We start from the raw sequence: 15096 nt of genomic DNA on the forward strand, positions 1-15096 counted from the left end.
ACAGGTACTTGCTGTGTGCTTTGCTTGTGACCTAGTAACATGGAGCTGGTGTTTGAATCCCTGGAAAGAATTTGTCTTTAAAGTCTGCAGATGTTGTTTTAAACTGCTTCTGAGATGGGACTTTGAAATGCAGAAGCTGGGCTACACTTCTAGCTGGAGTACTAGATTGAACTATGAGGTGTGATTATAGAGCCCGAAAGCTGCTCCCTAGTAGTCCTAATACATGGAGAAAGGTGGCTGAAGTTCTCATCTTTCTGGGACTTGGCCCCCTGGACTGTCCTGCCTTGTCCTTGGCTGCTTGGAGGGACAATTCCTACAGGCTGTCTGGGGCTTGAGGAGCAGAGGGAGGTACTTGTAAATCTGCTACAGAAGCTGCACTCCTTGTGTGTCCATAACTTGTTGTGAACTTTAGGATTAGGTAACCACAAGCTTCACAGCAGTTCAAAAATTGCACCACTGATGCTAGTTTAAGGCTACAGCAGTTTCATGCTGGTTTTGGTCAAATTCCCTGAAGAGGCTGCTTGCAGAAGTACCTGATCATAACAAAGAGGCTGAAGTGTTCTCAGAAGAGTTGGAGCTTTTACGTCCACGAGGCAGAACGCGTGTTCTACATGGGAGGCTAAGATGCAGCAGCAGTCCCGGGTTTTGTTTTACTTGCTGAAATAACCTTTCAACCTCTCTAATAAGGAATAACGGAGAGAGTACCACTCTGGCACAGGAGCCTAGGATAAGATTGCAATAATATTACTGCTAAATTGCAAGTTTTTGGTTTCTGCAGACTAACATCTGGAAAGGTTCCCTCCCACCCAGGAATCAGAACTGTCTCTGCTATTATTCAAGTCTAAACATGATAAAGTAAGGCCGGAAAGTGTTTTTTGACTGTGCTAGCAGTGTGGGTGGATCAGCAAGGATCATAAAGCCTATTGGCTTTATCATAAAGGCCTGAACATAATGTGTCAGGCTGCCAGCAAAATCTGCCCTGCTTGCAACACTCAGCGGTTCTGGCAGTGAATGGCAGGAACTCTATCAAAGAGCTGGTGTACCTCAACAGCAAGAGATTCTAATTAGGTTTTTAAGCAAGCTTGAATTTTTTTAATCTCACTTCAATGGATTTTCTGTTTTTAAACTCCCCAGGGAAAGACAGGTTCTTTCTAGGGTTGCAAAGTCCTGACACTAAGTCAGGCAGTGCTAAGGGTATTAAGACACACACTTTGCTTTGGATGCACTGCAATAACTGTAGCTATGTGTGCTGACAATGACCACAGCAGAGCTACTTGAAGAGAAGCTGCAGTCTCAGTGACTGCAAGCTTCAACTTTTGTACCAGTTCAGACTTTGTTGTTTTCCAGATGGTGTCTTCACAGAAAAAAGGGTTTACCACAGACCAAGCTGACAGAAATGAATCTTAAGTTTGTGACTTCAGTTAAACTGTTCTACCCTTGTCAAGGAAGCCAGCTGAACACCTCACTGAGTTCATCACAGACTGCACTGAGTGTGGTAACAGACCAGTCCTTTAGAGAGTTGTTGTCTTCTAGTTTTAAGTCTCATTCTCGCTTTCCCCTGCAGCAAAAGGTTTCGGACTGTTGTAGCCATTGAAGTAAGGGACTCTGTTTCCACCGTGCTTCAGGAACACTGAATGCATGTGAGTGTTCAGTGTTATACCCAAAAGCATTAATATTAGGCCCTGGGACTGCTCAGTTACCAGAATAGTGAATCTCACCATGTTTTGTGCTATTCATTCAAACTTACTGAACTCAACCTAAGTAGTATGCATTCCTTTTATTTAAAAAGTTGTCCTAATAGTGCATGTTGCACCTATACAAAAGAATCTTTACACTGTCCACACACAGGTATTTAAGGGCTCCAACAGCTGCCACAGGTCTCAGCTAGATCATGTGCTAACGCAGCATTTTTGCTACGTGGCATTTAGGTGGAAGGGGTGGGGGCAGAAGTCAGCAGTACTAGGAACTCTTGGCAAGTGGAATGTGTGTCCCCTTCAGGGACAGAAAGACCCCTGCCAATCCTAGATCCATTTGGGGAGAGGAGTAGGGATAAAGTCTGTAGGAAGAGCACCAGTGTCACAACAGGAAGATTACCAGGCTGGAGCAGTATTGGCCAAACGTCTCATGCGCCTAGGAGAGAAAGAAAAAGGTACAGTAAGTGCTCTGTTAAGTCACGTGAAATCTTATTAAAACTAACACTTTTGGGGAGGCTGTCATGGCTTGGTGAACTCTGCAGACAGGTTTATTGCTTAGACAGACTTCCTTGGTCACCTGAGAGCGCCCCTATTGATAAAGCTAAGACACTATTTCCAGTAACAGCTTTTAGGGCACTTTTGCTCGCTAACTTGGACTGAACCAATCACTACTGAAAACTATTCAGCCAGTGATAGCTGAGAAGCAAAATTATTATGAATCTGATAATAAGCAGTAAAAAAAAAATCCTGGGAAAGAGCTGAGACTGCATATTCTCTGTTCCCACAATATCTCTTTTGGAGACATTCTAGCAGTTCATTTATATCTGCCAGGAGCAATTTCACCAAGTAGGAGCAAGTGCTCTCAACTGCTTGTCAAACATCACTTAGCAGGCCTCTGGTGGGCAGAGCTCCTCCTGGAATCACAACACTGCTCCCATGCTGGCAAACAGGTCAGCATCAGTCAGGCTGGAGCTGGGAGCTTGCCCATTCCGACATCAAACAGCACTTTACCCTACATAAAAGGAAGCCTTGTGGCAGGATTCTAGGTAGCATGACAGTGCATGAAACTCCAATATTTTTGATGAATGCCTTCCTATGGAAACAAATCCTTCTGTTCAAGTAGAGAGACCATGGAAAAGAAAAAAAAAAAAAACCAAACAAAACCAAAAAGGAAACTTTGCTTCAAGCAGGAGATGGTTAAAGTAGAATTTAAATGTTTGTGGAGCAAGGTGATAACAGTTTAATATCCTGAAGCTAAAGGGATATGAGTTTCTGTTGTGGTGTGCAAGTTTGAAATCCTGCCAGTTGGCTCTCAGCAGAGAAAGACAAACATCAAAGCTTTTAACTTCTGTCTTAAGAGACAGGTCAGAAGAAGAACTGTCTGAATGAGTGGCAGCACCTTGTATTTCTGTCCTGGTCTCTGATCTTCTTCTCCATCTCGGCATCTGTGAGGGTTTCCAGAAGAGGGCACCACTGGTCAGCATCCCCCGTGTTGCGAATAGCAATTTCCACAGTCGGCAAAGGGTTCTCGCTGCACAGCAGAAGGCAACAAAGCAACATCCATCAGTGGTTCCAAACCGCTCCTCTGGGTTACCGTCCCAGATGCAAAACACAAGGACAACAGAGCATCATTTACAGTGTTTCTGGCTTAAGCATTCATTCTTAGCCCTGCTTAGTCCAGCCTGGTTCCCAAAGCACATGAGGGGGCCGATGGTTACAATCTTGTGAAACCTGAAGTTTCTGGGAGACCAACTACAACCATCTCCTTTCACCACCGGAGAGGGGTTTGTCTAAGCAACAGTGGCTGACGCAGTTCTCTCCTGCAAAGGCCACTGTGTTACTGGCTGACAGCGTTCAAACCCAGTAAGCACAGGCAAAGTTCATACCAGTTTAGTAGAGCTGGGAGCACTGCTCCCAGAGCAGCAGCTGAGCAGGGACTGTTAACAGGGCTCTGTCTAGCTTTGCTGCTCTGCAACTCTGACTTCCGAGCTGTAGTTTGCCTACCACACGCCTCTGACAGCTACTCCGTGGCAAAAGTCTGGCCTTCTGGGAGCCTCATAGCAGAACAAGCATTGTTCTCCTAATTGCCATGGCAAGGGTAGTAGTCTTTTAGGACCTGAAACCAGAGGCTGTGGCTACTTCCTGCACAAGCAATGAAACACGCTCTGCCCCAGATCACAAGCTCTGCTCCTCAGAGATCTCTCTGCCCTAACCAGCTGTAGTATCACACGCACAAAAATATTTACTGCTTCACTAGTCACTTTCCAGTAAAAGTCAACAGGAACTGACCAGAAGTAGCTTCCCAAATATTGACAGAGGAGCCGGAAGCTCAGCATAAATATAGAGGAGCCTCAGAATGTAAATGTTTGCTTTGAATTCTAGAAAGTGGCTCAGCCTGAGCTGCAGAAGTGTGTGTGTGAGAGGAGCCCTCCGGCAGGTGTGCACACACATCTGGCCCCCTCCCCAGGGACATGCCTCCACGCACAGGATTTCAGCGCTCACGGGCAGCCCTCTCATTCCCCCAGGAAGGAACTCAAATGCTAATTGCCATGGGAACAGACATCTGCATCAAAGCTATTAATCTAGAATAACAACTCTTCAAAGCAATGCTACAATGAAAAATTAATCCAGAGCCTTTGGTATCTGATCCTGGGAGGAAGCTTTAGTCAAATCTACTTCCAGTACTGCTGACCTCCACTAAGCAACACTCAAACCCAGGAATTTCATCTTAGCCCCAGATTGCTACACATTCCAGGCTAAATGCTAATCTTAACTGGCTTTTTTGACTTGATAGCACGGTCTCTACCTTGTTACTATGCTTAATGCTGAGGACCCACTAGAATTAAATGGGGGTTGTAAAGCCGGCTTCATGCGCACCACTTAACTGCAAGCCAACTCAGATACCACGTTTCTTTAACAAAGAATCAGAGATACACTGAAAAAATCCTCCCTCATCTCCCAACTTCCAAAGTAAGACAGCTCCTTTTCCCCTGTTATTTTCTGGTGAAAAGGACAGTGTTGCTGCCAGAAAGACTGAAATGCACGGTCAGCTGCATGATTCCCAGTAGAGCAAGACACTCCCTCTGCCAGGGTCCAGGCCTGAGCAGTGTCACAGGAATGCCAACAGGGCAGGGAAACAACTTCTTTTGGAACAGGGGACTCCTCAGGCACATAGGTTTGGTGTGTGACCTACTCTAGGTGGTCCTGCTGTGGCAGGGGGGGTTGGACTAGATGATCTTTCAAGGTCCCTTCCAACCCCTCACATTCTGTGATTCTGTGAGAGAGAGCCTGTGCCATCATTACTCTGGCTATGAAGTGCTGTGTGCCACCACTAGAAACACTCAGTACTGAGGCAGGAAACATTTAGCACACCATCCCCCTGAAAATCCCACAGGCATCAGTTACCTGTCCGCTTCCAGTCCTGCCCCTTCCATTAGGCTTTCAGGCTGTCCTTGTTTTGCACAGGGCAGGCCAGCTGAAAGAACTGCCCTGGCTTTCATCAACTAAAAGACAGTTTCACCTCTCCCTCAGATGATTAAGAGGCACATGACTTCTCAAACCCCCGGTCCCTTGAGATACTAAGGTTCTTTCAATACATCTAAAGCAGACCCTTTCCTTACATCAGTGGAATGACTTTGGAGCAACCACCACTCCTGTGGTTTGGGAATTCAGGAACTAACCAACCACAGAACCCAAATATCATTAATCACTGTAAAGTTTCAAAAGTACTCCTTTGCTGGAAGAAAACAGGGAAGAGGAGGACATGTTTGTACTATGACAGAAAACAAGGTTTAAATTAGATGTTTCTTCCTCCCTCAACAGCTCATGTCTACGTACTTTGTTCTGTTGGGGTTCCTTTCCTAGTTTTTGTTTCTTGCCCTTGCAATACTGCCACAGTCTAAAGAAGAAAATCTACCTGTCTGAACTACAACTAAAAGGAAGCACTCTTTAGTAACCACGGCCAGATAAATGCTTTTAGAGAGAATAGCGCGAAGCTGGCATTAATATATCTGAGAGAGCCTGGGCAGCACTGACTAAAACTTTACTTGCTGCAAGTTACAGAGACCAATAGGAAGCAAAAGGAGAAATAAACCCCCCATACAACAGTTAACATGTACAAAGATTAATTTCTTAACTCTGATATCTGCCGTACATAGAGTGGCACAGGAAAGAGGGAGAACACTTAGCATGGACAAAGCCTGCCTCTGATGCATCAAGTAACAAGAGTTAAGAACAGATGCCCTGTGGGTTGGGAGGCAGTATGTTAAAAAGTTGTTCAAGCAAATTAACTGAGAAGGTAAATAAATTGTGAGTAGAAAAGAGGGCTTCCTGGCCAGCATGGTGTGAACAGGGCCACCTCTCTACTTCAATGAGGATATGAAGAAGAAAGCTCAAACCGCTGCGCACGCTCAGGCAACAAGGAGTCCGACTAAACCTTACGGAAATGAACTCAGTCCCTGCCATAGCTAGCTTGAACTACAGACTAAAGCCTACTTCACACTGGCTCCAAGGACAGCATCTACCAGCAGGGACATGTTGACTCTCTGCTACTGCAGGCCACGATACAGACAGCGCTACCTCTCTTCTGTCACAGCTGTAATACACTCAGCAGCAGGGAAGAGGCGGCAGTGCTGCAGGTGTTAGATTCCCATCTACCACCCTCTAAGTTCCGGTCATTTCTCAGGAACGCACACCCACTGTTCTGTTGTTTCAGTTGGATAGGTTCCCATGCTGGATCTGCAACTATCAGTCAGCTGTCGTGGATGGAAAGGTGGAAATCACCACCCCACCTCTGTGAGGAGAAGGGACGGGACACACAACCTAACAGTTTTAGCAGAAGAGCTTAATTCCCATGTGGTAAAGGGTCCCTCTCCATTTTCTAATATGAACCACTCGGATGATCATTTTGGAACCAAGTAGTTACTGTGGAAGATTTTCAATACAAAAATAACCTCCGGAGGAGGCAGAGTGAGACTAGTGGAAGAGCAACTGGTCCAGGGCAATGAATGCCTGTTTTCCACAGAAGGCTGACCAGACAGGAAACCTCCAGATGGAGGAGGAAGGAGCAGAGCTCATGGCAGCACCTAGCTGCCCCACAGCCACCAGCTCCTCCTTGCTCACCCCCACACCAACTACTCACTGCCCTCTCCCTGAGGTAGGGCAGGGCTGCCATGTTTCCCTTTGCTGCCAAGGCAGGTCATCCTGCTTCCTTGAACTGACCCCTACAAACTGCTGTCAAGCAGTACCGTTCCCTCACCTCTGTGCGTATGATGTATTTCATCATTTGTGAACTCTCAAACTTCCTCGACCGTCACCATGATCTGAGGTCAAAAAACCTCACAGTGCACATTAAGGGATACGTGCAGCCTGCAGACTCAGCAACATGCTGAGGATAACATCAGTACAGTAACTCACCACAGAACACTGCACAGCACAACTGGAAACGATTATCTTTAGCAGACAAGTTAAAGTTGACTGATCAAACCTGACACTGCTGCATTCCAGCTGTGAGAAGGGCCTGTGATCAAGCCAACTTTAACGTCAGCCAGGGCAGAGAGCTACAGCTTCAATCAGTCCTAGTTCAAAACACCAAAGCTTGAGACAGTGGATGACCCAAGTCAGGCAAAGCCAACAAAACAGAAATGTATCTGGGGCTGATCATTAGCCTACATTAGAAGAGGGAGACACAAGGTATTCAGTCACTGTTAATTACAACAGCCTTTCATGCTGCAGCAAAAGCGGACATTTCATCAATATTTGGTCCTGAAATGTATTACACTCAACAGGAAAAAAATAGTTAAGTACAAGCACAAAAAACTGTAAGGAGGACAGAAAGCGTGCAAGCCATAAGGACCCATTTCAAATGAAACTTTCTGCATCAGTCAGCTCTTCTAAGATTCACCAATTCAAACGTCCATGAAGTACAAACACACACCACAGCCGTACTAGGAAGATGACGGTTCTGTACCTGAAGGCATATGTCTTCTGATGCCAACTCAGCTGTCCCCGGATGCTGTAGGCAATAGTAGTGACAAACTCCCCACCCAGGCCAAGCTCTGAGCACAGCTTCAAGGCAAACTTCTCTGGTGAATTCTCCTTCTCTGACATGTCCCACTCAAACTGGTCTACAAGGGAGATGTTCCCTACGTGGATGTTTAGCTGGAGACAAGGGAAGAAACAGGTCATTTGTTTCCATTCTCACAATAATTTGTCAAAAGTAATTTAACTGAGGAGGCAGAGGGCTGGAAAAGTGGAGCAGTAACTCCTAGTTCACTGCATCTGCAGAGCTCCTTAACTGAATTCTTCATTCCAGTAGCATGAAGACAACTCAGCCTTGCTCACCAACACTCAGTTCTTTAAAAAAAAAAAACAAACCAAAAAACCCAAAACCAACAAACCATGACAATACTTTAACTCAACTATTTAATCATCTCAGGGGCTGGCACATGAACATTTAATAATCTGCCACCTTGATGCTGTTCTCAACACAAAGGACAAAATGCAACGTGGATGCAGGACTGGAAGTAAGAGCTCCTTTGCTCTGAGGGAAGCCTTTGTACTCTTTTACTACCCCATAACATAACCAGAGAAACCCAAATGGTTCAGCTCCCATTCTACTGCCTTCCTGCATTACCTTAATAATAACTCGTTGGTCTGACTGATCTTCTAGGATACTGTCAGTTGGGTACGACTCGATCTGTTGTCGGATGGCAGAGGCAATAGCAGGGACAAAGGTCAGAGGATTCAAATCCAGGTCATCACAAAGAATCTCAGAGAACATTTCCGGGGTCATTAGCTTTTCTGATACAGGACAGGAATGAACAGACACTGTTAACTTTCTTAGAAACCGATGTCTGCCACTTACAGAATACACAAAATTAATCCCACAGCATGACAAAGGGAATCCCACATGCATCACCTTTTGCTTTTAAAAGGGTGTTTTGTATCAGGTTTGTAAGGATGTGCACACTGACACAGGGACTTACAGCTGCCTTTACCTGCTCCATGGAGACAGCGTAGCTATGGTCTAACAATGCCCATACCTAAAGCAGCCATACACACTAACTGCTCGGTATTTAAGGTATCTCAGCTAACAGAATAGTCTCGGGCCACTGAGCTGATGAACTGGGTCAGCAGAACAGGCCAGTTAAACTCTTCAGATGACATGTGTCCAGGAATGACAACCCATGGAAGTGGCAGAGCATTTGCTAAGAGACGCAAGAGCTGAATACAGTCCAAAGTGGGAGAGCTTTAAATCTTTGTGCACATGGGGCAAGGACCCACACTCTCATGCTTGTTCTCTTTTCATATCTGGTGATGGATACAACTCTCTCTCCAGCCTCCGGAAACTCTCTTTCCTACATACCATTCATGTTCCACGTAAATGCATCTCTGAGTTTCTGCCCATCAATCTCCATATCAAGCCTGATTGGAACCAGAACCTCCGGCTGGGATGCATTCTCATGGATCACTGCTGGGTCATGGTCATCAAAGCTAATACAAAGAGCAACAACATGGTATATGCAACTAGCACATGACACATCTGGCATCCACAGAGGGAAGGCAATCCTCACCGGAAGCAATCCCCACACTCTAACTCCCCAATCAGTCTTTAGGCAGACTCCTCAACGCAAGCTTACAGGGCTATGGCAACCAACACCAGCTTACCACCTTTTATTACATCTATCATAATACATTCCTGAAAATAAAACAAGGAAGCTTTCCAGGATTACATTTATCTTGGTTTCCTCAAATTTTATAATGGAGAAAAGCTAGTCATGAGCCACAGCAGCATTTTCCATTGAGTAAGTCAGATCAAAGTTACTGGAATATATCAGCGAGAGGCTTCCTGCCCTTCACAGAAAGGGTATGCAGGCCCCTCAAATGAGAACTGCCCAGCAAATCAGCAGAAAGTAGAAGGAACTCATCAGGAAAAGAATGAACTATTTTCCTGTTGAAAGGAAAGCCTTCTCTCTGAGCCAAGGGTGGCTGCTGTAAGGAAGAGCCTCAAGACACAGTTTAAATATGAACCTCCAAATTAGCGACCTGTAGGTCTTTTGTCAGTGATGAATCGCAACATTTTATTAACTCATCAGCACTGCCCTGGCAGTGTGTCATTTTGGTAACTGTTTCCACTTCTCGGAGGCAGGAAGCTGTCTTACCACAAAGGGAATGTTCTCTTCTTGTCCCTGCCCATGCGATTTCTGTTAATCGTTGTTGAGCACGGCACTGCATCCAGGTGATGAGAGCTGTTGGGCAGGGTTGGCACCCACTGGTTGTTCCTCTTTGCCTTCTGTTCTCTGAAGAAGGAGACTGTATGTTAAACTCCAGACCTGAGCACCACTACTACTTAAGGAATGGTACAATTTTAAACTTTTAAGTCCTATTATGAGCTCTTGCTATTTTATTTTGGAACCCTCAACAATATTGTTCCACTGTGAAGTCATGTTCCACACTAGTCTCTGGGAAGCCCATTCTCCAGCTAACAATTATTTGTCAGATATGAATCCAGGTGCACTTACAAATACTAGGTTCATATCTGGATTTCTATCTATGCTTTATAAAAGGACTGCTGAGAAATGTGAGGTCTCCAGAAGGCAGTACGTGCAGAGAGCGTGTTCTGCAAAACATCTGTTGCAGCTGGAACGCAGTAATTGCAAAAAGAGCTGTATCATCAAACACTTATGTTTTTCTTCCTGTTTTACGTGGGCAGTAACCCAATCCTCACACTCTGGAGATCTTCATTTGCCCCACACTGCAAACGACTGCTAGCACAGCCTGGCAAGCCCCCCCCTGCCCAATGGCCTGGGTCTATGTGATTTCTTGTGCTTCCTGCCCGAGCTGACATCTTCCAAACAGCTCCATTCTGGCCTCGGCCTTCACTGACACTGGTTACCTGAGGTAGGTAGGAGGTTCTGTGCTGATAGACACTGCCTTATACTTCTCATCGTTTCCATCCAAGATCTCTTCCACTTCAGAGGCCTTTAACAGCGTCACGCTAGTGGCTAGTGTTGTATAGCCATGATCTATTGCCAGGAAAGATGCCAATAATTAACATGGAAAAGTACTACACAGCAGTGCAGGATTGACAGGCTGCAGAGTGAAAAGCCCTCCCTAACGCTGCAGGAGGGACTAAAACAGGTTACCAAGTGGTATGAGTGTGTGCCCCAAAAGTCCTTCGGGCTTTGTTTATCTTCTTGTAGACATTTAATTTTCGAGAAAGGTTTTGACGTGGCATTTTGTACACATGGGATAAATGGAGATGACAATCTTCCCACTGTCATTTCTGAGTTACCAGAAGTCTCCACTCCCCCTCACACACCAGGATGCTCTGCTGCTGGGGCAGATTACTTGCACTGGAGTGACCAGCAGCCCAGCCACAGTGCCTGGCACTAAAAAAAATATAATCTGGCTTTGACATCCATCTAAACAGCAGGAATAAATGTGACTTTCTTGGGAGCAGGGGTGGAATGTCTTAGTTAATACATGGCAATCCCCACCAGAAAGCCTAGAGAAGAAATACCATTCAAAAGACAAAAGCAGTATGACACCTGGAATGGCTGCGTAGTGAAAGATTTGCCACAGGCATCACTATCTCCTTACCTTGTACAGCTACCTTGTTTATATTAAAGACATCTTTCATTTGGACTAAAAGTCAAGACACAAGGAGGGTTAGAATTACATGAGCTTCCCTCAGGTACTACCACCGGATGAACCTCATTCTTCCCGGGTGCAACTTATTTATAGATTCAAGTAAATTTCATAACAGAAATGACAAAAGATTGTAAATATTTTGTGAAGTGAATGCTACAAAAACCAAAACTTCAGAAAAAAGTCCTTAAATCCTTATACTTATTAGGTAAATTTTAAATCTAACATTCTTTTACTTAAGGAGAGGAAGAGAAAAAACAATTCTTTCCTACCCAGAGTTGCCCTTTTGCAATCACATGGTTTAGCTCTGCACACCTACATCTGCCAAAATCACGTAAAATCTCTTCCACAGCCTTCTGGGAGAAAAAGCCCAGAAAACAATAAATCCTCAGTGGACTTAAAGGCTGGAAATAGAGTCAATGATCAATAGAAAAGCTGATAAGACTTGAGAAAGGGGGAGAAACCTCAGGACAGCTCTCACTGAATTACAGAAACCACCTGCTTTTGAGAGTCCCACTAAGGTTCTGAGAAAGAAGAGTTCAACATGTGATCAGATGCACAATTAGGGTGACCACAGGGAGAGATCAGAGGAAGAGGATTAGACGTTAATATATATTGTAATAGCACCGAAGGCCACAGGGGAGACTCTTCCTCTAGCACAGCTAAGAATAACATGCAGATAAGACTTACATCTCCTGGGACTGTGAGACCGCTGATTTTCTGTTGAGGGAAAGAAAAAAAAAAAAAAAAAAAAAAGAAAAGAAAGCAACAGGTCAGCAGGATACTTGGAGGAAGGAGACATAAATCCAGAAATGAACTATTTGTTTTTATTATGCTTTAGTCTAAAGAGCGTACAAGTCATACTGCTAAGAAATATAACTGCTTGTTATTAGTCACCCACCAAAAATCATACCGAGGCTGCTATATTCTCACAGTGGCAGTCACACCAGTAGCCATATACCCCAACAAATTCTAGCAGGCGCAAGCATTCAGTCCCTGCCGGAAGCAAAGTTAAGCAAAGACGCACATTTTCAGCGGGGCATCCTCACAACATTCCTGCCTGTGTGCCAAGAGACAAAGATGCCCCTCTCTGTCTAGAGAAGTCTCTTCTGGAATATGGTATTGATTTTGAGACGTGGCTTTTGCCCTGTGACAAATGGAGCCAACCCCAGCAAAGCCATGATGGATGTTTCGATTTTAGAACATCTTTGGTCAATTGATGTTTGTTGCCAGGCTGAACCAGGAGCTACCAGTGCCACCGCTGCAGAGTGCTCCATCACTGGGGCAACCTGAAGTGACTCGCACAGCCCTCGAGGTGCACAAGCTTCTGAATTGCCAGAGACAGTTTTTCAAAACAAAATTTCAGACTTCAGATAAACATTACTGGGAATGTTTGCTCATCTTCTCACCATGTGAAGAGGCCACTATCTTCTTCCTTTCTTCCACTGTGGCTAGTCGCCTCCAGAGCGAGGGATATCTCTTGTACAGGGAACCCCGAAACATACGCAAGTAGTTCCCCACCTACAAGAAGAAAAGTGGAGACGTGGCCTGTGTTCCAGTATGGCCTAGTATTCCATTTAAGAGACTTTAGCAGAAGCTGAAACAAATTCAGCTCTTTGTAATGATAAGAGGAACCTCTTAAGGGATTTTTTTCATTGCTGTTGTTGTTCTTTGCAATTGACTGCACTGGGTTTGGCATCACACAGCATCACAATTCTTGCAGCAATACAGAAAACAAGATTTTTTATCAGCACTGATTTCAGTAGCCCAATAAGGAAAAATCTCCCATCCATTGACAATAATCCACTGAACAGAAATCCATTCATTTTCATGTCTTTTTGAACAACCTAACCTTTCTTTACTGCAGTTTCTGTTTCAATGCACAATGCTCAGTAGGAATTAAATCAAACCAGACGCTCAGCGCTCTGACAGTTTTTACTTTGACCCTCTGTGCCATCTAGACATTGCCTGAATACAGCAAATGCTCAGAGACTTGCATTTTAAATCCTCTGAACACGTAAAATGTGATCACTGCCAATAATCCTCTTTCAAATGCACTGAACATCTGTGAAGCAGTTCCGTTCTTCCCAGCACAAGATCCCCACCTCTGCTGAAGGCTACAGCAGGACTTGCAAAAGAACAGAACTATTTCTAGGCTCTGAAATCATATTTTTCGTCTGGTAGTACACTGGCAAGACTGACACACAATAAGGTTTTTATTCTTTGTTTGAAAAGACTAATTTTTATCTTAACATCTATTTTCAGGTGGTTTTTAATTGTATCTGTTGCTCTACAGTGCCCATCAACAGACAGAAATTAATGGCAGATAAAAAAGGCAACGGTTTTCCCCCATCCATGTGTCTGGTTTAGCAATCTCGCAGATTAGCTGACTGCAGTTCCAGTCCTTCTTTCAAAATTTACGTTTCATGTAAGAGCATGAGGGGCCTTTAGCCCCTGCTCAATCTATCTATACAGCTGGCAATTTAACTTATCCAGTATTTCCTTTTTTGCACCAAGGGGGGGGGGCTAAACCTTTTTTTTTTTTTTTTTTTTTTTTCCCCCTGTTGCAAACAGTGATGATTTTCCTGGTGCTGAAGCCCCAGTGTTTCTTGCTTTCAACAAGGCTCATCTTCAGGGAGGCGGAACAGCCTCTCCAACATGAGAGAACACAGCGCCAGCACACACGCTGGGGTGCTAAAACGCTGCACCCCGGCGTTTTAGGCAAGACTTATATGCACAAGGCTGGAGAAGCTCCGCTGGCCGATTTTGGTGTTGTTACTAAGCACAGAGGCTAGGTACGGGCTTAATTACCTCACGGCACGTGAAATAATCCAAAACTCTGAACAACTCCGCTACAAAAATTTGTTAGGTGTGTGGAGGCCTGAGGCTGCGATCAGGTGAGGATCCGGTCTCTACGTACTCATGCGCGTCTCCACGAGCCTCCCTTACTGGGAGCACTGGTCCCAGCACGGCTGAGGCTCTCGGACAGCGCCCACCGTCCAGCCCCCAAGCAGAGTGCGGGCGCCAGCCGCCCCAGCAGCGCCCGCAAGCCGGGGAGCAGCAGGGACCCGCAGGGGCTGGAAGGCCGGTGCCCGCCACGACACGGCTCCCATCAGCCCCCTCCCCGCCCTGAGCTCAGCCCCCCCGCCAGCTCCCCCGGCCCGGCGCCCCGCTGCCCCCTCAGCCGCCCCCGCAGCCTCCCCCGGGCCCGGTTCCCGCCCGGGCCGTGGTGCGCGGGGCCGCACCTCGGAGCCGATCATGTAGAACTCGCCGTCCTCCTCCAGCTGGAACTTAACGGGCTTTTGCCCGAACGTCTTGCTCAGCGCCATCATCATCATCGTGGCGGCGGGAGGGGGGCGGCGGGAGCGCCCGGCGTCCTGAGGGGGGAGCGGCGGCGGCAGCGAGGGGAGCAACGACGGGCGGCGCCGCGGCCTACTCCAGCCGCCGTTCCGCGCATGCGCATGCGCCGGCGCGCCCCCGCCCGCCCCGCCGGTCCCGCCCGGCGCTGCTGAGGGAGGGTCCGCCCGAGGGGCGGCCGTCGAGGGGCGGGAGGAGCGGCCCAGCAGGCGGTGCTTAGGAAAGAGGCGGTTTATTGGTGCGGGGCGGTACATAAATACACAGACAGTGCTCACACGCGGGGGTCGGGGCGGCCGAAGGGCTGTGCTACCCGTTACAGCTGCGCTCGTGAGGGGGAACCTGGCACCGAGACCCCCGGGGCTGGGGGACCGGTCACCCTCCGCGCCCCCGGGCC

General features: G+C 46.5%; 1 protein-coding gene across 3 annotated transcripts; it reads right to left on the reverse strand.

Moving 5' to 3' along the window:
• Window positions 1-1762: 1762 nt before the first annotated feature.
• SMARCB1 (SWI/SNF related BAF chromatin remodeling complex subunit B1) lies at window positions 1763-14710 on the reverse strand. 3 transcript variants are annotated; one of them, XM_086474493.1, is made up of 10 exons: window positions 14591-14710; window positions 12755-12866; window positions 10591-10720; window positions 9860-9994; window positions 9349-9357; window positions 9061-9221; window positions 8329-8495; window positions 7663-7853; window positions 3094-3225; window positions 1763-2130 (listed from the first exon to the last, which is right to left on the reverse strand). In XM_086474493.1, exons 1-10 carry the CDS (start codon window positions 14681-14683, stop codon window positions 2091-2093), a joined length of 1170 nt encoding a protein of 389 aa, XP_086330619.1. In that variant the 5' UTR covers window positions 14684-14710; the 3' UTR covers window positions 1763-2090. The 3 variants fall into 3 exon arrangements, with proteins under 3 accessions (XP_086330619.1, XP_086330616.1, XP_086330620.1); XM_086474490.1 differs by lacking the exon at window positions 9349-9357 and adding an exon at window positions 12036-12065 and having other exon boundaries at window positions 9061-9188; window positions 9857-9994; XM_086474494.1 differs by lacking the exon at window positions 9349-9357 and having other exon boundaries at window positions 9061-9188; window positions 9857-9994.
• Between the last annotated feature and the right edge of the window lie 386 nt (window positions 14711-15096).

This window comes from Leptosomus discolor, chromosome 16 (assembly GCF_034619465.1).
Source record: "Leptosomus discolor isolate bLepDis1 chromosome 16, bLepDis1.hap2, whole genome shotgun sequence".
Classification (NCBI taxonomy): Eukaryota; Metazoa; Chordata; class Aves; order Leptosomiformes; family Leptosomidae; genus Leptosomus; species Leptosomus discolor.

Coding starts and splice junctions, on each gene's coding strand:
- SMARCB1 (XM_086474493.1), bottom strand. CDS start 14,683: ATGATGATGATGGCGCTGAGCAAGACGTTCGGGCAAAAGCCCGTTAAG. Junction 12,867..14,590: donor TCTACATGATCGGCTCCGAG/GTGCGGCCCCGC, acceptor TTCTTCTTGTAG/GTGGGGAACTACTTGCGTAT. Junction 8,496..9,060: donor ATTTACGTGGAACATGAATG/GTATGTAGGAAA, acceptor GTCCTGTATCAG/AAAAGCTAATGACCCCGGAA.